General features: G+C 35.9%; 1 protein-coding gene across 1 annotated transcript in view; it reads left to right on the forward strand.

Annotated features, from left to right (window-relative positions):
• The window catches only part of EIPR1 (EARP complex and GARP complex interacting protein 1), a 74,670-nt gene that overhangs the window by 11,406 nt on the left and 36,575 nt on the right, over positions 1 to 26,689 (forward strand). Inside the window, exons 3-4 of the mRNA XM_056488926.1 lie at positions 2,745 to 2,877; positions 24,309 to 24,465. Coding sequence (XP_056344901.1) covers positions 2,745 to 2,877; positions 24,309 to 24,465 — 290 coding nt within the window. The remainder of the gene's footprint in view (positions 1 to 2,744; positions 2,878 to 24,308; positions 24,466 to 26,689) is intronic.

Raw genomic sequence — 26,689 nt, forward strand, 5'->3', positions numbered from 1 at the left:
AGGTATTCATAGGAGAATATATTTAAGGTGAAAATATTTTCCTATTAATACTAGTATTTCAAAGGAAAGGAAAGTTTTTGTAAAATTTTATATTGTTAATATTTGACATATTAATAGTGTATAGTAATTGGCATTTTGTCCTCATAACATGCTGCAAATGGTTTTAGTAGCAGTGTATTATATGTGGTGTAGTTTTGGAACTTTTGTCCTCAGTACTTTCATTGTTGCTAAACTTAAAGTGTTTATTGTATGCATTGGAAGTATCCAAGTATGTAATTTATTCTTTTCTCCTCTCATTCTCAGAACTCTTCCAAGTTATTTTCAGTCTTGTGTCTTAGAATTTAAAATACTAATTTTCATTATTTATATAGTGCATTGCATCTGCTGTACTCAGCACCTCAAACCTTGTGTTCAGTTCTGGGCTCCTCACTGCAAGGAAGACTTTGAGGTGCTGGAGTGTGTCCAGAGAAGGGTGATGGAGATGGGTCTGGAGCACAGCTGTTAGGAACAGCTGTGGGAGCTGGGGTTGTTTAATCTGGAGAAAAGGAGGCTGGAGGAGGCCTGGGGGTGTCTTATCACTGTCTACAGCTACCTGAAAGGAGGTTGTAGCCAGGTGGGGGTCATACTATTCTCCCAGGCAGGAGACAGGACAGGTGAGAGGAAATAGCTTTAAGTTACACCAGGAGAAGTTTAAGCTGGATATTAGGAAAAATGCTTTCAGGGGAAGGGTTGTAAAGCTTTGGAAAAGACTGCCCAGGGAAGTGGTGGCGTTGTCATACCTGGAAGAGCTCAAAAAAGTGTGAGTATGGCACTTGAGAACATGGTGGTGTACCGTATATGGTATTAGAATACTTTCTATGAAATTTCTATTGTCCTTAGTATTTAGTGAAGTGACTATTCCATATATCATGTATTCAAATCTAGTAGGAAGATTCTTAGCAAAAAAACACTGGTGGAACTTTTGCAGTTCTTTCTGTTATGCTAATCAGCTTACTGGGGTAGGTGGTGTTGATTGACATAGCTGTGAAAGATGTAACTTTTCAACTCAAAAGATATAAACAATACTGCTGCATAAGAATTAAATTTCTTATTTCCCAAAAATCTCAGTCTGGGCCTTTCATGAGCTACCTGTGTTTTCCACCAGGTTACAGCTGGTCCATGTTGTCAGCTGAATCAGAAACAGCAGCAGAGAGAAATTGGTTATCTGTGCCTTCAAAAGGCTTCAGATGGGGTGAAGAGCACTCCCTTATGTGCCAAGTGACTTTTAACCTGGTTAGTGTGGGAAGAGATATGTGTGACTGTAGTAAATAGGATTTAGATTTATGTCTCACTCTCTTGGGTGAGAGACTTGGCCTGAGCTGCCAAAGGAGACTCCAAACAAAAGCAAGGTATGATGTTAAACTGATCTTTTTTTTCACTCTTTAAGATGGATATGCATTTTTTGGGGTAGATGGTTAGTGTTCTGATTCTTGAATAGATTCCTAGGTTCAAGGCAGCAAATGAAGTCTCAAAAGACAACTTGCTGATCAACTGCAGAGGCAGTTCTATGCCTGGGATGACAAAATGGAAGAATAATATAGGTGGTGAGGTCCAGGATTATATTTGAAAAAGGAGTTTCTGATGACTGGGCAGTAAAGAAAAAGGTAACGTGTAAACGCATCCCCTTAAAAATAATAGTGTTTAGATGAAGTTGAGACCTATATTGCAGCTTCTGTATTTTAAGAAAGGCTTCTGTATTTCTGCATAGCTAAGATTTTTGCAGTGATTCAGTGTAGTTCATTTAGTAAAGTTGATTCAGTCATGATGATAGGATAACTCAGCTTTTTTTTCCCCTCTTCATTGTTCACCAACTTTGAAAATTTATTTTTAATGAGGATACAGTGCTTTAGAATTTGTGAGTCTTTAAAATTTATTTGTCCACTGTTGAGCTTAGGGGAATTAGTAAACAAGTAAAGTTCCTTCTGTATATTTTACCAAGCTAAAATCTTCCTAAATTTCTTATATTTCTGCGGCAACTATAGAAAAACAGCTGACTAAAAAAGGGACAGAAAAATTATAGTAATGTAGACCTATTAGAAAAACAAATAGCAAAAAAACCTGCAACAAACAAATGAAAATAATTAAAAAGCCAACTTAGTTCTCTCTTTTAAGAATAATATCTATATATTTACATATTACTGTTTTTCTTCATCTTTCAGTACTTCATGTTTCCATATAGTATGAAAATATTAGATTTGTGTCTTGGTAAAGATATGTGACTGCTAAAGTGAACCCTCAAAGTTTCTTGCTGAGTGTAAAGTACTTACTTCAAAGAAGAGTCCTTTCCCTCTCTCCTTTTTTCTTTGTAGATGATTTGAATTAGATGATTTGGCTACAGAAGTGATGCTGACATTTAGACTAAGGATTGTAATGTTATTATTTTTGTTTATTGCTGTAAGAGGTGTTGAATTGTAATACATGGCTTATTTACTATTAACCATAAAATAAAAAATCACCTTCAAGCTTGAAGTTGGAAATTGAGCATAAGCATGGTATTTCCTCAAACAGGGAAAGTGCTTGTGTTTTCCTAGAAAAGTTCATCCTGCATGAAATCAATTGTATAGTAAATTGTTAGTATAACAATTAATTAAAGTAGATGTCGGTTATAAAAATCTCATTAAATTGTTCCATGTACTCATTGTGTATAATTAAGACCCACAGGAAAACATTTAAAACACTAATGTTCTATTTTATTGTATTTGCAGATTCACATCATAGATTTTGATGACGAAAATAACATTATAAACAAAAATGTTCTCCTTCATCAAGTGGGTGAAATTTGGCACATTAGTACAAGTCCTGCAGATAAAGGTGTGCTAGCAACATGCTACAATAAAAGTAAGTCCTAAATATGCTCAACTTGTTTTGATATTTCTGAATGTGTAAAGTTTGAACCTCTAGCTATGTGTAAACACTTTCAGTTGGAATTGTCAACACAACCATTTCTAAAAAAATCTGCAATTCTTGTCTGTACCTCATTTGTGTCACATCCTTAGGTTATCTTGGTTAGAAGTTAACTTGTGCATTCATGTTAAGAAAAGCAGCAAAATAAACCTTATGCTTAGCTGATGAATACAAAGCATGGCAAATAAAATATATTCCTTTTACTTGAAGCATAATTTTTATTGGTTTGTATGTTTCCCTTTGAAAGTACAACTAAATATCTTTCAAAATGTGCTGGCATCAAGCTTTACTTAAACCTGTGGATGAAGTTTGTATATAATGTTATTTTTCATATGTGAAATGCATTTATGCCCACAGAGATCTACAGCTTCTTATCCAAGTATTTCCTCAGTAGGAATGCTCCTTGTCTAACCTTACTGTAAGTGCACAACTATTGAGATTAAGGATCTCTGTAAAATTCCTGAGTGAGGCAGGTGTGCAGATTTGTCATGAGGCTAGAAAACTTCACTTGCATCACTTGGGGAAGGAGGAGATTTTTCTCTCTGACAAGAAATCTGAGGTGTTAATTGAAATAAATGTTATTTCTTCTAGTAAATATTAGTCTGTTCTTTCATGGAAATACAGTTCAAGAGTATAACAATTAAGGAGTGAATTTCAGGCTTGGTACATCTGTGAACAGTTGTAGAGATGTGTGTTCCTGCTGTTCAGCCTTCTGGTTGTATTAGGGGGAGGTTTCCAGGATTGCTTAGTTCTCCTAATTCTTTTGGATTGAAATAAAACTGCTAAGATTTGTATTTCTTTCAGAAATCTTGGATTTTTTAAACCAAATGATGGAAGATAAGTAGATTTTTTTCCATTGAAATGACTGTGGGCGTTTTGATTGAGAACCTTTCTGTGATATTTCCAATTGCCTTTATTTGACTTAATAAAACATATGCATGTTTTCTCTTCCAGATTACTTGTGTTCTGGATTTAGTTTATCTGATTTTTTAGTATTAAGTTCTGTTGTTTATTCTTCATGCATCTTACTTTAGAATTATCATCCATTAACATTCTGCAGAGAACAAGATCTCATTCTAAATGGTGATTACTGACTCTAAATAGCAATGTACAGAACTGAAAGCACACAGTGTGGGGTTCTGTAATAAGGAATACTGAGTTCAGCAGACAACTTATTTCAAGTAGTAATGCAGCTAAATGAAGCCATCGAACCTTTACAACATTTAATGTATTGCATTTCCTTGTTGTTTTAAAATGACTTTTAGCTCATTTTCTCATTGAACTACAAGTCAAATGAGATGATGTTTTCAGGAACAGCTGTAAGTGTTGTGCCCATCCCTTGTGTCTGGGCCCAGTGCTACTGTCAAGACTTGAACATTCTTGAAACTGGGAGATTGAAGAAATGTGATGTGTGTCCATTTTAATAGCTGTTTTTTGAAGTTGCTTAAAGAAATGATAAAATGTGGCATTGAAGAGAAGTGGAATTATGTACATTTTCTATTTCCTAGCTCAGTGGATGAGCTAGTGGAATAGGGTAGAATTTCCTCCTTTATATTGGGAAATATACTGAGTTTTCTTTTACTCTCTCACATTTTCCAAGAGTTATCATAACTGAGGTATGAAAAGATGTAGTAGGTACAAGTACTCTAGTAGGTGTCGCAGCTCTCCTGATATTTTATTTTTGTTAAGAAGAATTTGCCTTTTATAAAGGAAGTTTGGGGAATATAAGCTTATTTTATTAAATGTAGTAAAAAAATCTTTCCATGGTATCCACTTGTTATCATCCCATTATGAGTTTCAGACACAGACTTGTTTATTTTTTTCCTTAACTACTTGATAGTTAATACTATTGCCTGAAAGTCACAGATGACACCAGCAATCTTGCTCTGTGTTTTGAAATACAAATTAGATGCTGGTGTTTTCTTCTCTTTTCTCACAAGGGAATAAAATTTAGCAAAATAATGTAATATGCAAAGCTTTTTGATAATTTCTGCTGAGTGCCAAGAATTCTGCGTGAGAAATGGGTGTGTGCATTCAGCTGGTAACAATGGGTTATTTCTGGGGTCAAGGTTTGAACAAAAAGTTTAAGTTGTCTCAGAAGAGGGCTGATGGAATAATGCTTGGAAGTTTTTACTATTTTGGTTGAGAGGTGCCTTGAACTGATACCAGAAGTCTTAATCAAAACTCAAAAAATCCTCTTGTATGGGCAAGTTCCCACATTTGGTTTGGTTTTGCTGTTGGTTTTTTCATTTGTTTTTTTTTTAATTGCAAAGAGTATGTTGACTGCTTCTGTAAAATCCCATACCATCATGCTTAGATCTGAAGTTTTTTTCCCATGTGTGTGGATATGTAAATGTGTAATGGGTTGTATTCTCCTGAGCCATACAGGTAGGAAACCTCATTCAGAAGTAGAAGCAATCTGGCCCTGTCATTCTCTGGGAGCATGAACTTTTTTTTTTTTCCTGCCTTCATGGATATATGAAATTTTTTTACTTGTCATTGACTTGTAAGTGAAAGAGGCATAAAGAGGTAGAACTTAAAACATATTTATTATTATTACACCTAGTAAAGAACAAAGTGATGTACTCATGAATTATAATAGCTATGCTTCTATGTCAGTAAAAAATAATTTCCTTGTTGTCCACTATATTATTTTAAGTGCTTACTTTTGATAAAAAAAAACAGATTATTTTTTTGCCATAAATGGCTAAACTTGCAGCAACCACAATTTAGTCATTGGTTTGAGATGAGCTTTTGCTTTTAGAAACTCTAGGCAAAAATATATCAGAAGTCCCAAGTATAGCACATTTTGATGATTGGATGCAGACTCTCCATTCCTATTTTTTGCTTTACTGCCCTTTTATATAAAGCCCATCAGAATATTTATTATTTACTGACATTGATTCTGCATATCTTTAAATTCTATGCATTCGAGAAAAGCATGTTCCCCTAAAATGTAAAAATAAGATGGCTCAGTTAATTTTCTTGTTCACAAGAAGTCACACAAAAATTTAAATCCTTGCTGAATATGCAATTTGAGAACTATATTCTCTAAACAGTTGGTGAAGTTAAATTAAATGCTGCTCTGTATTCTTTGTTCAAGATATTTTATTAGAGTATCAATGTACAATTAGGTTTTAAAAAGGAAAATACCTTCCTGACTCTGAAGTCAAAATGAAGGAAACTGCCTTTTTTTTTGTTAGCATCAGTATTTACAATTTTGTCTATTTTGACATTGCATCACTAATAAAGCCTTGTATTTTTTCATTCTCAATTATGCCATTAACTAGAATAATAGTGGTTCCAGTAGCTTTGGAAAATGGTATCTTTGGTTATTAACCAGAAATTCCATTTTCTAGGACTTTTTTTTATAAAGAAAAGATTGTGGAACTGTTTCTCCACCCCTCCTCATGCACACACTTCAGAAATACTGACTTAATACTGACTTAAATCACATAGTTACAAAGGGAAAACTTATTAGACTCAGTTCCTGCCTTGATTTTAGTTGTCTTCTCCCCTTAACCAATCATGAGTTTGCCACTTAGGAGATTTTATATTGACTGATATTATAGGAAGACCATTTTATTCTCAAGTGATAGGCTTACTAGTTATGTATAATCTTGTCCAGCCTCCAGAAAAGATCAGGAATTTACTATGCTGGTGGCACAGCACTTGCCTGTGCTACACATTTCTAATTTACCCATTGATATTGTGTGCTAGAAATGTATTAAGACTATTAAGACCATCCCAGTGTAACTGGCATTGCTAAGAGACAAGATATGTCTTGAGGAGACGCTGAGAAGTAACTCCTATTTTTGTAAATGTGTTTGGCAGCTATTTGATCTTGTGAGAATAAAGATTGTTGTATTTTATCACAGATTCCCTAACGAAAGAGAGAAAGTGCATGAATATGTGGAAGAAGCTAAGTATAAGAGGAGAAAAGAAGGATTATAGTCTTAATATCTCAGGGGCAGGGCAAGCTTCAAGGCTTTGCAAAATTAATATCTGAGGTATCCAGAAGAACTCATGCACTATTACTCAGTTTTGTGACATGTTGATGCATCATTTTTCTCTTCAACTACAGCAAATCAACTGAATTAAAACCGGGGTGTGGGTTATATTTTTTTTCTCTGGAAGAGAGTGAGATTGTTACTGACAGCTTTAAAGTAGTAAAAGTCAAGGGGAGAAATGAGTTTGGTAGTCTTCTAGCTTTAGAAGTTAAATTAGATTGTTAAAGTTCAGTATGAGACAGAGTAGGACTTAAACTAAAAGGTTGGATTCTTGAGAGAACACAATTTAGAGATTGTTTTTGAGTGATGATAATAAGAGTGACAATAAGATAGAGTGCTACAGTTGCAATGTAATTTATTTAATGCCTAATCTCTGGAAATTTACATGTGCTTATTTGCCTATGGTACTTATTAATATCCTAAAGCTATGTTCAGCAAAGCAGAAATCATATAATTTGCTTTGCAGTAGCCCAGAATTAAAATGGAAGATGCTGTATTTAGTGGAAAATCCATTTGAGCAATTCTAGGAACTTCATACCTTTCTTCTTTTTTGCTATTCTGACTAGTTGTAGTCTATTGACTATCCTCATTTTTTATTACTTTCATTAAATTAAAGTGGGACAGGAGTGGCACTTCTAAAAAGTGAATAAGAAAGGTGACAAAGTAATTAAGGAGATCATAGCATTTCTTATAGAAATGCGCATTTAAATATCAGAAAAAAAGGATTATGGGGTGGGTTGAGGGTCAAGAATGTACCCTCCAAATAATGATATGAACCAATGAGAATAATGTTACACTAAATACAATATGATTAAAAATGAAGCTAAATTAGTCTGCAAGAAGTTAGTAACTCACCAAGTGCTCTCTTCAACTGCTAAGGGGAAAATCTTTTCACATGTGTATTCCTACTGCAAGTCTGAAAGAAGCTTGCTTCATTATTCAGAAGAGCATCCTAGCCTACTCTAGGATAATTTTTTCATTGTGAAAAAGTGAAATGCCAAACCCTGTAAATCATGCTAAAGGGGAGTCACTTGGGAACTAGAACAGTGGAGACTTGACAAAGTGCTAGACTCCTTTGGGAAATTATCTGTATCCAGTCTCAGTATTGCTCAAGTTTCAGGCTCTAGGAAGGGAATTCAGAAGGCCATTTCATGGACTTTTAATCATGTTCTGAGGCAACAAGAAATACCAACAGTCAATGGACTAGGCTGTGTTTAATAATTTTTGTATGTAAAGTAGATGATGGAAGCCTCACTTTAGAAATGGCTGATAAAATTTGGATCCTTGAATTGATAATGATGATTAATATGATGTTGGATAATACTTGGTAATATGTTGATGATGCCGTTTTTGTCATTTCAGTTTATCATACACTGTTAGGGGTTGTTTGAAAAATTCTAAGTGGATGTGCAGTGGTAGGAGTGGATTGTATGTGGGTTTAAGGGCTTGGAGGAGTCATGCCTTGCATTTGCTTTATTTCATACAGAACTTTTTTAAACTCTTCCCTTGTTTATACATCCCTCCCTGTCTCTCACCTGGTGTTTTAGGATACTTTTAAAATGGAGGCTGACTGTTTCCTGTGGACTTATAAACTTCAGCTACATCATTAAAGCAATGGGGAATTTGGGGATTTTTCTGTAACCTATTTAAAGTGTTCTGCAGCCATTTACCAGTTTGCCAGTAATGGATGGCTTCTTTCCGAGTGACTCTTGTGTCTGGTCTCTGCAGACCAGAATACTAAGTAAAGAGATTGCAATGAATGATCATGCTGATGAATTTGGGGAAAGCTATCATTCTAAAACAATGTTTTATAAATTAATTGTAGTTTATACAGCATTATTTGCAAAACTGAATATAGCTTTCATTATATCTTATAAGTTAGAATTAACCCTCAGATTTATGCATTGCTCTGAGATACAGCTGAATCCATTCAGCATGTCAGCAAAGAAACTAGTGGTTGGTTTGGATTTTGATACGGTGTAATGGTCAGCTACTTGAGTAGTTACTGTGTTCTGTTAGATATTCTGCAGATCCTTAGAGATGGTAGCATGGTTTGAGAAGTCAAGGATTAAGGCAAACTGCTGGTTGGTTTGGGTGACATGATGGGGAGATAAAGGGGAGGAAAAAGAAAAATGATCCAAACTGAAAAGTCTGCATAGGTGGAGAATTGTTTGCCTCCTGAACCTCCAGTTGGATCTGGGTAGTGTTTTCCATTATTATAAAGCTGAATTTTCAGAATGTGATTGTATGCAGTTAACCCCCTGTGTGCAGGGGAAAGTTATGCTTGGAGGGGCAAAAGTAAAGGACCATGTTTTACAATATAATTGTAGACAATTGTACTGTTGCCATCACAGGTCTAATAGGGGAAATGCTTGCTGGAAGACACAGTGAGGAAAATAAGGCAATGGTAGAGTTGAAGAAATAAGGACATCCTGAGGAATGAGGTCCCAAAAACAGCTAAGGGGTATGTGAGAGCACAAGAAGGTATGAGATGGTAAAATAGCTTTTGGGCAGTCAGTTCTCTGAGAGGCTGGAGAAATGTTAGACATGAGATCTGGCCCTTAGGTGCTAGCAGACATTTATTGTCTGTCCATATAAAAATCTGTTGTTGTGGTTAAATGTCTGCATGTTTTTGATTTTTAATTAGCATTATTTTGTTTTGTATTTTGTTTCTTCTTTATCTGTGGCAACTTCTGCTGTTTTCCTGACACCTTGTTTTTTCTTCCTTTCTGTGGCATTTGCTGAAATGATTGGTGAAATAATTTGCCAAGTCTTATATTGCAGATCTGACTTTTCGTTTTGATGTTGCTGTTAGATGAACAGTGGTCTAGAGACTTCAGCTTCTCTTTTAGCTGTTTTAAACAGAATGATTATGCTGATTGTTTATGCAATTGTGGGTTGGGTTGCAAGGGTATTTTCACGACCACAAGAGTACTTTTATGTAGTTGAAAACCTGAAAATTAGTATGTCACAATATAGGCAATAAAAATAACAGCATTAAAGTCTGATGTTTGGAATGATTTACTCTAATGATGTCAGGTGGGGTGGAAGCAGATGTGGAATATGTGTGTGTGAGCTGTATCAGCACTAAAAACCGTTTAAGAAAACAACCCTTACCTGCTAGTTTGTGAGGATTAGAACCTGCTGGCTGTGAAAGTCATAATGTTGAATAATCAGGTTTTGGTATCAGTCACCTGACCACATGTTTGTTGAGTTTTGGTGTTTTTTTGTTTGCTTGGTTGGTTTTTTACAGCAATATTGCTATAATGACATTTTTTTTCTGGAAATTGTAACCTGTAGAGTAAAAGAAATAATCTCAGGATATTAGACTATTATTTTAAGGTTATATATGTATTTCAATAACTTGGAACAGGGTCATAGCATTGACCTAGGGACTGACTTGCAGTAGAGCCTGCTGTTAAGCTATGAGGGTACTCCCTGAGCAGTTTTGGTTTGGGTTAGTGTACTTTCAGACAATGATGCCCAGATGTAATCCAAGAAATTCATTAATAGTTGAAGTTTAGCCTCCTTCTTTTAACATAGCCTTCCAAAAAATTCAGCTAGACTGTGCTTTCTGGCCTCAGGGCTGGAGACCTGTACCTGACATTATTTTAAGTAAGTTGCCAAAAAATAAAATACCTGTCATAATTCTCCATTGCAGACTTCTATAAAATACAGACGGTTTGTTTTGGAGAATGTATTGAAGGGAAACATGCAAGTTCTTCAGAAATTAGATGAAAGACATTATAAAGATGTATATGAAATAAATTACACTATGAAGATCTGGTCAAGAATTTCTGTTCTGCTGATCTCAGTAATACAGTGGCTCTGTTGTATGGCTTATTCCACAAAATTAAGAGTAATAATTTTAGAGATAATTTCGGCCTTCTAGAGAAGAGGATATTTTGAAACAGTTGCCTTCTTTTGTGTAGCATTTTTACAGTATCTGGTGCTATGGGGTGGTTTTGTTTTGATAAGGATTAGCAGGTGTTGTGTAGGTTCATCTTAAAGAATCTTGATGAATTAAAGTGAAATCTTCATGCTGCTCAATTTGAAGAGAATGTTTAGTTACTGGGTATTAGGTGCATGCATTCATTGTGGCAAAATTAAGTTTCTGGCAATAATTGTCTTAATTTTTACTTGTTCTTTTCTAAAGAAAGTACTTTTTTCTATCTGCTTTCAGGTACCAAATGCTGAATCAGATCATGAACTGGAGTTGTTTGCCAGGTTGATGATTTCTAACTTTATAGAAAGACTTACCAGGTCTTCATGGGGCTGTGAAACAATTACTTCTCTTTTATTCTCAGTGCCCTTTGTAAGAATGGCAATGTTTTGCTGACTTTCCCATCTAGTGCTGCACATAAGGCTCAGAAAACTGTCAGTCTTGATATAAAGAGTTTTTTTCCTGAACTGTAACTACCACTTGAGAGTACAGCCTCATGTTGGGATGGCTTGAATTATTTCTCTCTACATGCATTAAGTAACTTTGTAAACAAAGGAGCTCATCTTTTGGGTCCTTCTCACCTAAAAGTGTCAGGTCTGCAAGACTAGGTAGTTGACACTGTTGCACTAATAATGCTGTTTCAGGAGCTCACAGTGGAATGCCTCCTCTGGTTTTAACTTTAGCCTTTCAGATAAATCTTTGTTTTAAATCCATGAGATAAAGCTAAATGAATTCTTTTCACTAAGAAGAGCTAAAACTAAATTTAAAAGCAGAATCTTCATCTAATCTAAATTTAAAAGCATAATTAGTAAGTTTCTGTGTTGCTGTCATCTTTTGTAGTTGTGCTTGCCCCTGCTTCTCCTAAGAATGCAATTTGTTTCCAAATCTGTGGAAACATCTGTGGAAACTTTTTTATTGTCCCACTTCAAATGTATTTTTTCACTCCTACAAAAATAGATTCTTCACTTCTGTTTCATGTAGGGACATAGAAAGCCACCAGAGGGCAAAAGGAAGTGTGGCTGGACAAAGCTGTTACCTACAAATTTCTACATGCAGGCAGGCGTGTGTGCCTGGTTTTCACCTGGATTTTCTTAAACAAGATAGGTGCCCTGGTGCAGTGGTTATGAAGACTTCATACAAATAGCTTGCATTTGTACATTCAGAGCATACAAACACAAAACTGGTGTTTAATTTTGTTGAAAATAGTTTGCCTTTAAAATCCATTATTTCAAAACAATAAATCTGCAATGAGTTATGGCTGTCTGGTACATTGCACTTACACACAGTGAACTCATGTATTAAAAAAACTTTCTGCAGAGAAAATTCATCAGTAAGGATTCTGGAAATAATGCTGCTGGTGATGCTTCATCTGCTTAGTATTGAAGGCAGCAGGTGACATGCTTTTCTGTAATGAAAGCACTCTGTGTAGGAAAATCATTGGTACAGCCATGGGATATGCTACAGTCATTAAAATGGGCACAGAAGAGGAATGCATCTTTAAATATTCCTTCTTCTCAGCAGTAGGGTGGGATGTACAGAAGATTTATACCCATAGTTTGAAGGAAGAAATAAATATCCTTAGTGTTATCCTAATGTTCTTTTTAATCCTTTCTTTTTTCCTAGTAATTCTGTTATACGTCTTTTGAGTGTTCCTTTACAAGTATCTTGCAGTAAGGTTTTAAGTGAAATGGTTGACTCTCTGATCCACATGATAAAAAAAAAAAAAAGCTACACAAGTGATGAACAGCTTGAGAAATTGTTCCATGTTAATTCTATTCAAATTTTAAGGCATCTATGCTTAGATGTATATTGAGTTCTGTCCAAATGAGAGGTAACGTAGCTGTCATATCATAGCCTGTGCTATAATCTTATTTGTATGTAAGACTGCTGTAGGAGTCAAGCTCTGTGGTGTCTCAGGCAGTGTGTAAGTGCAGATGCATAGTAAAAAGTATAAGAATTGGGGGACCATGGGCCATGTATAATATAATTAATTTGAGGCACCGTTCCTTGTTATCCCTTGATTTAGGATTTCATCTTTATTTGACAGATTATTGGATAATTGCAGGATTTTTGGTATGAAGCAAAAGAGAATGAAGAGGAAGGAGAGAAAATGACAGAAATTCAAGTACTTCAGAATGGTCATGATATTGAAAAGAGTGCTTTAAAAGTAGAAAGTGGATAAAATGCTTCTGAATTAGTGCTGTCACTGAGGGATAATCTCTTGAATTATCAAACTGCTTTCACCGTTAGAAGCCTTAATTCTATTCCCTTTTTTTTTTTTTTTAGCTTAGAAAGAAAGGAGTGTTTTTCGGTCTCTAATTTGAAATATCTGTCTCTATTTCTGTCTCTATTTTCAAATATCAATCTGAACTAATATAAAAGACTGAATGAGAATTTGTTCTTTTGCCATCTCCAGTTAGTGCTTTTGTTGCAGTAAATAACATTTTGCAGAAGCACATAAATTCTTACAGTTTGTGTTTAGGTATTCTTGTCCAAGGAGCTTGTTATACAAATGAAAATTAAAGTCTTGCTTTTCTCTGTATTAGACTTATTTCTCTTATGTGAGGTTTTTTTGTGTGTCATCAAACAAGCATCAATGTTTCTGACCATTAGGCATAAGACTTAGAGCATTTCTGCTACTGCAGCAATTTGAGTGACAGAGCTAAAGGAAGTTTGAGAATTTGAGATTAATATCTGTATCCTTTTTGATATTGTGAAGACTATTTTGCAGCTCAGCAGAGTTTTATGATATCCACTGTGAGTGCACATGCCATATAGTAGACTAATAGCACTGTTCCTTATGCTCAAATTACTGTCACCATGACCTTCAGGGCTCTTTTTGCAGAGCATTGTTGGACTTCGAGGTTCCTGTTGGTTTGTTTCTCCAGCCTGTTTCTGTGCCTCTGATGTCCCCTGATGTCATTACTGAAGATGCTGAGCAGTGCTGGCCATGCTGCCAGCCCCTGGGACACACCAGTAGTAACTGGCTCCAGATGACTTTTATGCCACTGATCATGATAACCCTTTGAGAATGGCAGTTCAACCAGTTTTGAACTCAACCCTTATGATTCAGTTTGTTTGTGAGGATGTTATGGACCAAAGGCTCGTTAAAGGTGAATAACATCAACTGCTCTCCCCATTTTTACCAAGCCTGTTTTTAATTTAATTTAGATTGCAGAAAGCCATCATGTTTGTCAGGCATGATGTCTCCTTCATAAATCTGTACTGCGTAGTCCCAGTCACCTTATGTTTCGAAATGTTTTTTCAGATTCTTTTAATCTGTCACCTTCCTTGGGAGTTAAGGGAAGACTAACTAGTGTATAGATCCTTCTTGCCCATCTTAAATATAAGAATGCCATTTACTGTCTCAAAGTCCTCAGGAACCTCTCTCTACCCATGACCTTTCAGAGTTAATTGAAACTGGCCTCATAAATACATTAGCCATTACTCAGTTCTCGTGGATGCATTACTAGGCTCCAATTTCTTTAAATATTCCCTAGCTTGACTTTCCCACTGGTCTTAACAGCCTGGGATCCCTCAATCCTGAGGATAGCAAAGACACTGAGCTTGTTAAAGTCCTTATTAAAGGACCAAGACTATAAATAAGAAACTCCTCCTTGTTATCAGAAGGTTGTGTTATCCTTTGTTTCGTCCTTCTAGCAGACACCAACTGTGTGCTACCACTTTACCTTCTAATCCTAAACCACGATCTCTCACTTGAGCTGGGAGCTCCCTGCACTTTAGTTGCTGATATTCATAAAGGTGATTCTCCCTTCTTACCTTCCTGACCCATCCCTCCTAAAGATCCATACCTCTAATCTCAGTGAGATTGTACACACCCATAAGACTCTGCATTTGAAATAAACATAAGGTGTACTTGGTCAGTACTAGCAAAGGAATTGTATCCCATCCCTGAGCTAAAGATTTGAGCACCAAGGTATTTCTGGATTTGTTTCTATTTGGTTATGTTTTCGTAATTACTTTCCTTAGATTATAAGCCTTTTTGGAAAGAGCTGTATCTCTTTCTCCACTTGAATTCAATAAAGAAAATGTGGTGGAGTTTCTGAGGTGTAAACAATTGAGAACTGCATAGTTTTTAGCAGCCAACTAACAATATGATGTATTGTTTGAATGCTCAAGTTGAGAAAACTACTGACTAGCAGAGGGTAACATTCAGTCTTTCTTTCTCTAGACATTTTGGACGTGCTAGTTGTTGATACATTGAACTAGGAAAAATCCCAACCACAGCTTATTTTTCTTGTATTAGTAAAAATACCTTTCTTATTGTAGCATTTGTAACTGACATAATGAACAGAAAACTGAGTGTATCTCAGAATATCTATCTAGCTGGTAGTTGTTTATAGTTATTTTCTTCCGTTAATTACTTTTGCTTGATGTGTGAGCACACCTGGAAGCTAGCTACCCAAATTGTCCAGTTAATGTAAAGATACAAGCAGATTATGATTCTGAGATCTAAGCTTGGAAATCAAGTTACTGCTGGAAGAAATTTTGTGTGTGTTGGTTGTGGCCACTCATCTTGATTTCTATTGAAAAAGGGGAAGTACCAAGTGGAGACCATGGAAGGCTGATATGAGGGGTAGTGAACCTACCTTTTCCAATTGAGCTAGTGGTTAGAACGTACTTTATGAAATATCAAGTGGGAATGTAAGTGCATTGGTTTCATTTGACCTTATTTCACTGAGAGCTGCCATGGTTTTGTTGGTGATGAAAGTGAGTTATCTCCATGAGACAACTGTTGTGTGTGTAAAAGTAGCAATGTGGACAGCGCTGTTCTGCTCCACTCAGCTATGAGATGATGGAAGCCAACATGTAAATATCCCTTATTAAGTTTTATTGGTGTACTGTGCAGCTTTCCTCAGCACAGAGTTAAATCTCACAAATCATTTTTCAATGGCCAGCCAATACCTTTTTGCCTATGTGGCTCTCACTGTTGCAGCTTTTACATTATTGCAGCCAAAATCTACCTGAAGAGCAGAGTTCAGCTCACCAGTATAGTGATGGTTGCAGTTCTTTGCTTGGGCTGTCCCCATATGGCAGAGTTCCAGAAGTGCAATCACTAAATTTTGACCTCCCTCAAACAGATGTATATCTGCAGAGTATACCATTAAAAAATGTCTGTGCTGAATCATTGTCTCAAATCACCTTGGGATACCATAGGAAGCATCAGACTGTAAAAAAGTTCAATTTATGCCTTTTCCAATTTGACTGCCTACTTACTTTCTGCACACTGTTTTCTGTTCTTCCATAGAAAATGATGGGTTTACCTGTCTCTCCCTGTCATACCCCACACCTTTGCACACTTCTAGATCGTTCTATCTGCATTAGTGTGCAGCAGGATTTTAAAACCTCCTTGGGCAATGCAAACATATACCATTACTAGGATAAAGAGTGATCTTCTCTATTTCCATGTTTTGGTTTTGGGTTTGTTTTTTTTTTTTTTTTTTGTTTCGTTTTTGTTTGGGTTTTTTGGTTTTTTTTTTTTTTTTTTTTTCATTTTTTCTGTGTTTGTTTTTTTTTTTTTTTTAAATTAATGTCTGGTTTTGGGTAGCTAAATAGTGCATTTAAGTAATGGAAAGAAAAATTAAACTGCCTGTAGCTCTTTATTCCTATATGTATCTCACGCTGTGTGTTTCAGAAAAAATGTGGAATCAAAGACTACACAGACTTTTAGGACAAAAGGTGGAGTTCCTAACCCAGAAAACAAATAGTCTGTTTTACCACCCTTTTTTTTCTGTGAAGGACATGATGTTGAATAAATAGAATACAGTTAATTTTTTTATTAATTGATTAAAAAGGCTAGAAGACATATTCTTTTTTAAAACAAAATACGTGTACCTGAGTAATACATTTTTTTATTTCTTAATTGTATTAAACTCAAAGAAGGCTGTTCACATTGATAAGGAAGAGTGCTAACTGTTTGTCAGTGGAAGGGAGGAGGGTTCTGAGCACTAGCTGCTTGTTCCTGTCATACCGAGAGCACTAATGGGCACCAGCTGGGCTGTAGCTATAGCAGCTTCACCACTTCAGCCTTGCACAGCACGAGCTGCTGTGGCAATGCTGCAGAAGGGCCTCCTGTGCAGATTTAGGAAGTACACACTTCAGTTGTTGTTCCCTGGGCAACAGAATAACTGCAGACAGCTGGCTTTGCACCACCTGAGCTGATCAAAGAGCAAACCCTGTCAGGCACTGATACTTCAGCTCCTCCAGCTTCAGTGTGAATGTCTGCAGGCAGTGATGTAGGAGGGATTGTCATTCAGGTTTCAAGGTTAAACACAGGGGAATGAAGTAGAATGACAACAAAAAGTAATATGAAAACATCGTTCCTGTAGATAGTACAGTCAGGTGTATATAGCTATTGGTGATCGAGAATTAGCTTTTAAATACCAAATTACTGGTGTATATGTAAAATGTTTTGGAATTATTCAAAAAGACTGGGAGGCTGGCAATAATTGGCTTGAATTTTGGGAGAAGGAAGAACAATCAAGGGTGATACAGTATGTGTTTCATTAAGAAAGACTAGAAAGAATGATTGAACACAAAGATTAAAGTGGTATGTAAAAGGATATGGCTATGGGGGATATATCTGGTCTGCTGCAAGCTTCTGACAGGTGAGGTGTGCAGCAGTGTGGTGGGTTTTATTCAGCAAGTGGTACTAGAAGCATGGAAGGTGGTGATTGAACAGTAGTGAACTGTAATGTGGTTTGATGTGGACCTGTAAAATTGGGATTAAGATCCACTTGAATGCGGTACATAAGAGTGGAGGGGTGGGAGGGACAGGTGTTAGCATTTTGTAAATGTCCATTTAACTCTTTCCTTGTACTTCTTTTATATTATGGTAATATCCATTTAACACTTTGTTTAAGAATGGTTCTAACTTCTTAAAATCCTTTTTAAACTTCATTGTGAAATAATAAAGATAGTTTTTAATTACTCCTCTTGAAATAAGTTTCTCCTTAATTTTTTTTCTGGTATCAGTATTTACTTCAAAAGGTAGTAACTTCCCTTTTGGAGAAGCAGCTCCAGTGAGTAAACATGGGTGAGTGATACTACTGACTTTTAGCAAGGTCTAAATGTGCATCTGTCCACACCTAAAAGAGTGAGCAGAGTTGCTGTTTTTCTGAATGTGCTCAGTTCCTGTTTGCTGAAACAGTGGAATATTGATTAGTATCCACACTTCCGTTGAGGGATTGGTTTTTATATTCCATATATTCTTTGGATTTTTGTATTTCATCTTTATTTTAATATTTGATGAAAGTCTCCCTAAAGTGATTTCAGGTGGGGCTTTTTGCCTCTTGTTTTGTTGGGGATTTTTTTGGTTTGTCTTGGGGACAAATTACACAGTATCTTTCTTGTTTGACTATTCTGATTTACCGCATCAGTGATCCAGATATCAATTGGTTTCTTAGTATGTTTACTGAGGTTGCATGTTAAGTTCTTTTTAAAGCTGTTACTTATTAAAAAGAATTAATTAAGAAGACTTTATAAACAGATTTTATGATATCTGATGTTCAGTTGCATTCTTTGTAGTTTTGCAGTTTATGGCATTTTCTGAAGGAATCTTTATAATAATTCTGAATTACTTAAAATTTTAGGTTCTTCTGTCGAAGTCTGGAAATGTGACAAAGCTCACTTCTTTCATTCTGTGAGGCAGTGTGAAATGGACAGGCCATCCCTTCTAGTTTAAAAATCTATCGGGTCACAAAAAATGCAACAGCAGGAATGACTTTCAGTGTCCTAAACAACTTGCATCTGGAATCAGCAGGTTTTCCTTTTTGCATCTAGTCCAGAAATGATTGTGTAGGTTTTAAGGGATGTCTGCTGGCTACTGTGTTCCAGCAGCAGCAGTGCAGTGAATTGATTTGTTGTGCATGAAGGAACTCTATCAAGGAGTAACAGGTACTTTTAGTTAACCTTACAGATCTGTTTCTTTTTGAACTCTGGTTACGAACTTCCTGTTATTTTTTTTAAATTTCAGGCAGGTATTTTTCCCCAGGCTTATTTCTTATAACTTAAGTTGGAGCAGCATTTGGAGGAAGATAAATGGGATGTCCCACCAATTTGCAGCTTTTACTTTTTTTTCTGTGTTGGAACCACCTGGTAGTATAAAGCTAAAAATTTTCATGGAAATAGTCCTCATTGAGAAGTCCTTTTGAGTGCTGCAGGGAAAATTGGTATTGATTGACCATATTGTGACCCTTTGCAAATTGTACACTCTGCATGCAGAGCATTTTCTCACTTGCTCAACTTGTAAAGTAGGCACCAAAGATGGCATCATATTCTATAGCCACAGTTAATCTCTTAGGCTTTGACTGAACTCAACAAGTTTGAACTCAACAAAGCTGATTTCCTATATTTCTCTACCCTTATTGCTACCAGCTTCATGTGGAGTTGCTTCCTAATTCAGTGCTGTCAAGGTATGGGATTACTTATTTATTCCTTAAATTCTGTTTTGCTTGTTTGTAAGCCTGGATCATTTCAACAGAGCTAGGTAGATGAAACTATGTGCAGTCACTCTAGCAGATGTTATCCTCAGCCCAGGAGATAATATTGATGGACTTGGGGAAATGATGCTTAACAGAGAGTTGTTGCAGTTGGAACAAGTACATATAGCTCCATCCTTAGCTATACCTACCAAAAGATATGCTGAAGATGTATGATGAATTAGATAAGGGATGAGGAGGAATGAATATTTCCCCCTCTTGAATAAGAAAGAACAAATATGACAAGGATTCAATAGTTCATTGTCTCATTTCTGTATCATTTTATGGGAACATTTTTCTTAATGCACTTGGTGATAAAACTGCAACACAGCCTTATTATTCTCTTCTGTGTTGGTGCTATGACATAAATAAAAAATCCTGTTTCAATATGAAGTAGGGATGCAAAAGTGGTTTCCAACTATGTAAAGAGTTTTAAGGAAGGCATAGAAGCACAATATAGAGACCCTGTGTTAAGCTTGTTTTTCTTTCTTTTACAGAATAACTGACATTGCCATTTAAATATTAGTTTCATGCTTGCCTTTTAGCATTTTAAAGAGATAGTATGAAAGCTGGTAGATAAAAACATTATCATTTTGTATGCATATGTGCAGTAATGTGATGTGAAGATAGTAAAAGATGGGAAAACCTGGAGTTTCTCTTTGCCTGTAGGCATTCTAGATAAGCAATGGCACTACAGAGGTGGTAGTGAAATTACCTAGTAATACTGAATTTTTAGATTTTTAAATGATCATTTGGGAAATAAAGCTATATAGATAATGCCACAAATACTGTATACTGTTAATGAGCTTTTCATGTGGCAATGGGAAGCTTGTTGTGGGACTTTGATTTCTGTGTAGTGAGAGTTCCTGTTTGTGTTTATGGATTTCTGTACGTCTGTAGCTTGTGGTTATTTGATTAAGAGGAATTGTGACCCAGAAAAAGCTCCACTTCAACTATCAGAAGAGTGGCACTTTCACTCACACTTAGATTTGCCCATTCTTTTACAAGGGAGAACAAGGTCTCTTTTAAAAAGTTCCTTATAGAAAGGTAAATTAAGCCTTCCTTAAGGCCAGCCATATCTAAAACCATTTCTCTGGGTGGCTGTGGAAATTCTATTTTGGTTTCACACATCTGGGAATTAACAGAGAGTCAGAACTGTCCAAGGAGAAGTTAGCAGTGCTCTGAATAAAGTCTTTGTTCTACAGATTTCAACCATGTATCTAATTCCAGAATTTCTCCAAAGTTTAACATTAGAATATTTGCAATGCAAAACATGCAGTTGTTAGAGATGGATGGACATTCAGCAGCTGCAAAGTCATCTGTTACTTTCCCTGAGCATCATCAAACCCAGCTGAAAGCAGAGGATGATGGCTGTGCTGTGTGTCAAAGTTTTGTGCCTGTTGGCTTTTAGTCTTATCCCTTTCTGATGTGCAATTTAATTTATTCCTCTTCACTAGTCACAGTAAAGTAAAGCAGGCATGGAACTGCACAAAATTCTGTATAAAAAATTCTGCACCAACCTGTACTTCAGTTTTCAAACCACCAAAGTGTTATAGGAGCCTGGATCACATCAAGTCTGGGGGATTTCTCTCTCTGTACAAATATACACGCATATACACTTATGCTTTGGCCTCCCTCAATCTTCAAAATAATGCTTGCTTAGTTGTTTTAGGGTTTTCAGTCTGGAAATATGGTTGTGCAGGGAACTAATATTCCAGTTTTAAGAATCTAAAATGTCATTTCAAGGCTATTTTTAAGACTGTGGTGCTGTAGTAAGAGGAAAATGTCTTGAGAACATGTTTCTCCCCACCTCCCTTTATCTAAAACCCTTGCTGCACAAAGCAGTAATACTTGGAATTTCATTCTTTTTATGGAATATAAATTTAATGTTGCACTTCTTTGATTTTCAGTCTTCCTTCAACTGATTTGGCCTACGTGGAAGTAATTCATTGTTTGTTAAAGATGAGAATTCATATTATATGGTGCTTGTGTAACTACACATTTCTCTTGCTTGATAAGACAAGTAGTACTGCAGAGTTTATTAGAGGAATTTGTTTCCTTTTTCTTTCTGGTATTCAGAAGAAAGCTAAATTTGTCCATTGTATATTTGCAAGTTTGTTGCTTTATGAGTATGCGTATATGATGTGTTTTCACTGCTTCTTGAATAGATGCAGGGCATAGAAATGTTAATACACTTACTCCATGTTTTACCAACCACAGTTTGACATCATTTTGGGTCCACCTAGCCAAGCAAGAAAAGTTGAAACTATGAGAAAGTGGTCTGCTTTTCAGAAAAGATACCATGTAGGAGGTGATCATGCAAGTTTTACAGGCAGCTTCACAATTATCAGAGAATTTTAAGGAGAGTGTAATAACAGCAGATTTTTGTAAATTAAATGAGAAGTCTGAATTGAAACTGAATCAGTGTAATGAAACATCAATGTTGGATATTGCCTTTCCACATAAGAGTGGAAAGGGCCTCTTTGGTTTCTGTATTGACACCTGCTATGGAAGATGGCCTTCATAATCTCATTATACTTACATATATTCTAGTAGGAGTAATTTTAATTTTATCAAAAGTGAACAACAGTTAAAATCAGTCTCAATCCTTTTCAAAATCTGGCTGCATACAAATTTCTATTCGTTAGCTAGCTTGTAACAAACAACAAAAAACCCCAAAAACATAAAAAACCCTCCAAACCAAGCAAACCCAAAGCACACCCCTCCATCCCGAAATGACTTCAGGAGCAATAGTTAATTTTTGGTTTTTAATTATGTCATTGACTGTATTGTAAATTTTAAGAATTTATCTCACCACTGATTACTATTTGGAGCCTTGTAGGTTAAATTTCATCTAAAAAGAAAAAAGGTTATATTTATTAGACAATTTTTGGGGAAAATAGGACCTATTAGCGCATTGAAAAGTGTTTTGTGCATGCAACTTTTTTTTTTACAACAAAAATCTGTTTCCTGAATATTCTTTGTGAACCTTTGTAAAACTTCATTTTAAAGTTCTCTTAAGACTTGTAGTGCTGTACTGGAGAGGAAAGCTGACTTGAGGAACATGTTTGTTTTCCATTATTTGCTTTTGTAGTTCTCTGCCATGATCTTGATAACAATGGAAAAGCTAATGCTTTATATGTATGGTACGGACCTTTTAGTATTAATAATTACCAGAATAATTACCAGAAACTATACATTACTGTTCTGTCACACTGAAGTGAAATGTTTGATAAACGTCCCCTTTAGGTGTATTGTACTTTAAGTTGTTTATTACTTGCATGGTGTACAAAGCACACTGTGTGCTAAGGAAAGGTAGTCATCCACTGCTGCTTTCTTCTCTTCCTCAGTGGCACATGGATCTGTAGTAAACAATATGCCTGAAATTATTCAGAAATAGCTGTTTAGTTAGCATGCTCTACAATTAGCAAAAGTTCAATTCAGTGTTAAAAAATAAGGGATTTTCTATCATCTTTGAATGTGTGGTCTCTTTACTTTATTCAACTTGTATATCCAAATTACTGTAGAACAGTTGTGTTATGTGCATCATACATATAATTTATGCTCAACACAAGTATCCTGTGATTGTGTGTTCTGAATTCATATAAAGTTCTCTATCCCTGTTTCCTGTTGCAGAAATGGCCTTTTTTCCAACAGATTTGACCTAACTACCTTTTTTTTTTTAATCTTTTTTTTATTTTTTTTTTTATTTCACACAACTGCATTTTAAAGATGTCTTCATTCTTGTATTCAGGACTTATTATATATCAGTTACTTTTTGTCCTATTCTGTGTTCGGGTGCCTCTTTTTCCATATAGAATATCCAGGTTTGTGACCTCTATATGTTTTTTTCTTCCATTAGTACGCTTTTAGCCTGAGAAGGCCTTTTCAGTGTCCTTCCTTCCTCTTCAAAACACTCATTACAGCTGCTGCCACTTTCCACTGATGAAGTTGGTCACGTTTCCTCACGGCTCTGTAATCAGATGCTCTTGACTAGAATCAGCTAAAATGTACTTGGAGATAGAGGCCTCTAAAATGACCTCAGAATAGAAAATGTATAATTCGTTGCTGCTTGTCCTCTGGACTTCTCATTCAGCTCATCCTGCAGGGGCAGTGGCTGCCCCTGCTTTTGCTTCCTGTGGCTGTGGCTGGTTCCTTTGTTCCCGCTGCAGTGGATCTCACCAACCCGTTCATCCTCGGTGAACCCCGGACCAGTGAACATATGCACTGCTGCTCTGGTCTCCTCCCATTCTGCACTGCTACAAATTGCTATACTGGGTCATAGGCAATGCCATATGTGCACAGACCATATGGTATTCTCTCCTCAATCTGCAGTTACCATGTTCTTCATACATTGTAATACTTTGCTATATGCATATTAGTTCAGTTTGTCCTTTGGAAGCTGTTGTTATTTGCTGGGGTTACAGGCATGTACTTAGACGGGAAACCTAATTTTGCAACAAACACTTACTGGTAGTAAAGGATATGAGAGAACGCTGGATTAAACTGAAGATAGCTGTTAAAAGAAAAGTGTTTAAATGATGTCTGTATCTTTACTGTTGAGGAATCAAGCAATGTAACTTGTGGGTCATTTTCATTAACATCAGTATGGGGAATGAAACTTGGAAAATATACGTCCTGAAGAGTTTTCATGAGCACCTAATTGTGCTTTTGTTCAGGGAGACAGATTAAATACCTGCGAATTATGAGTTTTGCAGCAACTTGACTGCTAACTTGAGGTCTGTGTCTGTAGCCATGATGTGCATTCTTTGAATTCATCTTGGTATAATATTTTTAAATATTTCAAACAGCAGATGTGCATTGCTTATAGATTTGTGTAAATGTTGGTGCAGTGTGTACAAAATACGTCTCCCATACAATGATCTGTTGACATTATTCTCTGTTGCTTAGCTTCAGACACTAAAGTCATGACATGTGCTGCTGTTTGGAGGATGCCGAAGGAATTGGAATCAGGCAGTCATGAATCCCCTGATGATTCATCAAGCAACACTCAAACCCTGGAGCTACTCTGTCACCTTGACAACACAGCCCATGGCAATATGGCCTGGTAGGATTCTGCATATTTTATACTCCTAGAAAAAGCCTCAAGGATAGACCCATGCTGTTAGTTCTGTGCAGATTTATACTGTAGAAGCTATGCTATGCACTTTAAAAGTATTCCATCTTAAAAAAAAAAAGTATAAATTGGATTTTTAGTCCCAGATGTTTCATAGATTAAAAACATTTATTATAGTCCTGCAAACACATATGGAGTAACAGCCTGTGTACTGTTTGAATGTGTTTTTCCCCACCTGCCCCATCTAAGCCCTTTATTGTACAAAGGTATATGTAGAATTTGAATCTTTTAATGGAATATAAGTTTGATGTTGCATGTAAGTTTTTCTTTTTTAGTCTTCACTCAACTGATTTAGCCTAAGTGTGAGTAATTTCTTGTTTCATAAGAATAAGGGTTCATTATATTATATGGTGCTTGTGTAACTACTCTTAATCTGTTGTGGAAGTGAAGACAAGGAGAGCTGCAATACAGCAGAGGTTATTACAAAGGTTTGTTTTCTTACTGTTATTTAATAGAAAGTTAAATTTTTCCATTGTGTATTTGCAAGTTTGGTGCTTTATGGATGTGTGTATATGACGTATTCCCCCTTCTTCCTGACCAGATGCAGGGCATAAGTTTTAAGCATCCATTTCTAGCCACAGATTTCTAGTTTGAGCCTTGCAGATTAAATTTTAACCAAAGAAAAAGAGTAAACTGAAGCTAATATTTATTAGGCAGTTCTTGAGAAGATAGGACATACCAGTGCATTCAAAAATGTATAGATGACTTTTTTCTAAGATACAGGTTTTCTGAGTATTAAATTTCTTCATAGTGGCATCCTTTAATTCTTTGCTATGTCTTTTGAGTACTCCTCCTTGTAATTATTTTATTATTTTAATTCAATTTTTACTGTTGACACTTTTTGATAACTAATATTCCCAACTATATTGGAGAGGTTTTGTTGCTTGTTTTAGTCTTTACCTTTTTACCCTTTTAAGCTTTGTGCCTTTTGTCTTATAATTTTCTATAATTGCTTTCTATCTGATGCTGGAATGCCAGAAGTTTGTATGGTAGCCAGATCACTAAAGAAGGAATAGGATGCATATCACTGCTTTTTATCAGGATGTGAATTATATGAATGCCCAGAATAATTTTTTTTTCATCTAATAACAGCTTATAACAAGCTCATGCACAATTTTCAGTCATCTGTTATCTAATTTTGTTCAGTTCTTGGTGCTTACAAATATCTGCTGCTATTTAGTGCCTTTTATCTATGTGCATATGTGTATATATATATATGCACAGAGATTTGAAAATTCAAATTCTCTCTGTGTTACATAGAGATAAAATGTGTAAACAGAATACTTGGCATTAGTGCTCCTCACATCATCTCAGGAAAGCACAGCTGAGTTAGAGGATCTTGTTTTAGAGTTGACTTTTCTATTTCTGTCTCACTGATATTGGACACTGCTCATAAATGAGTAAATTAGGCCTTTTGTGCTAAATGTCACATAACAGACCACACCCCACTGAGTGGTGTGTTGTTTACAAATAGCAATGTAAATATTCTTTGTATTGCACTTCCTAGGTGTTCAGAAAAACATGAAACTATTTAGACACTAAGGGTTGAATTGTTGTTGGAACTAAATATAAATCAGAAAAGCAATTTTCCTCAATGCAAAGTGTAAGTATTTTTCAAACCACAGTGTAAGACCAGCAGTTTGGTGTACATAATCACTATGACATCAGTGGTGGTCTGGCACCATACACTTGCAGTAAGAAGGAGCTGTCATTTGCCTTGCCATTAGAGCATGCATATTCTTTATGTTTTGCCTGGAAAACCACAGGCTGAACACTGGACCCAAGTTTAGTGTGGCCATGTGCACTTTAAGGAGGTTTCTTAATCCACATCATGTAGTAGAGCAGTGTGAATGCAGCCATGAGTGATTGGATACAGGCTTCATTTTTGAAGTTAATTTTCAATATTATTAGTCAGAATGCATGCTAAAAAAAAACTAAATTAAAAAAAAAACTGGGCTTTTATCATATCTTTATATGCTGGGCCTGCAAGAGTGAGCAGAGTTGCCAATACAGTTTAAAGAGGCAACGTGTAATGTTGGTGTCAACCTCTGTGACAGTGACTCCAGATAGCAGTTTCTAGGAAGGTATTTTTTGTGTGTCTTGATATCCATGGCATAGATGCTTCATGAGATTTATGGATCAGGTAATTGAGTTT

This window comes from Oenanthe melanoleuca, chromosome 3 (assembly GCF_029582105.1).
Source record: "Oenanthe melanoleuca isolate GR-GAL-2019-014 chromosome 3, OMel1.0, whole genome shotgun sequence".
Taxonomy (NCBI): domain Eukaryota; kingdom Metazoa; phylum Chordata; class Aves; order Passeriformes; family Muscicapidae; genus Oenanthe; species Oenanthe melanoleuca.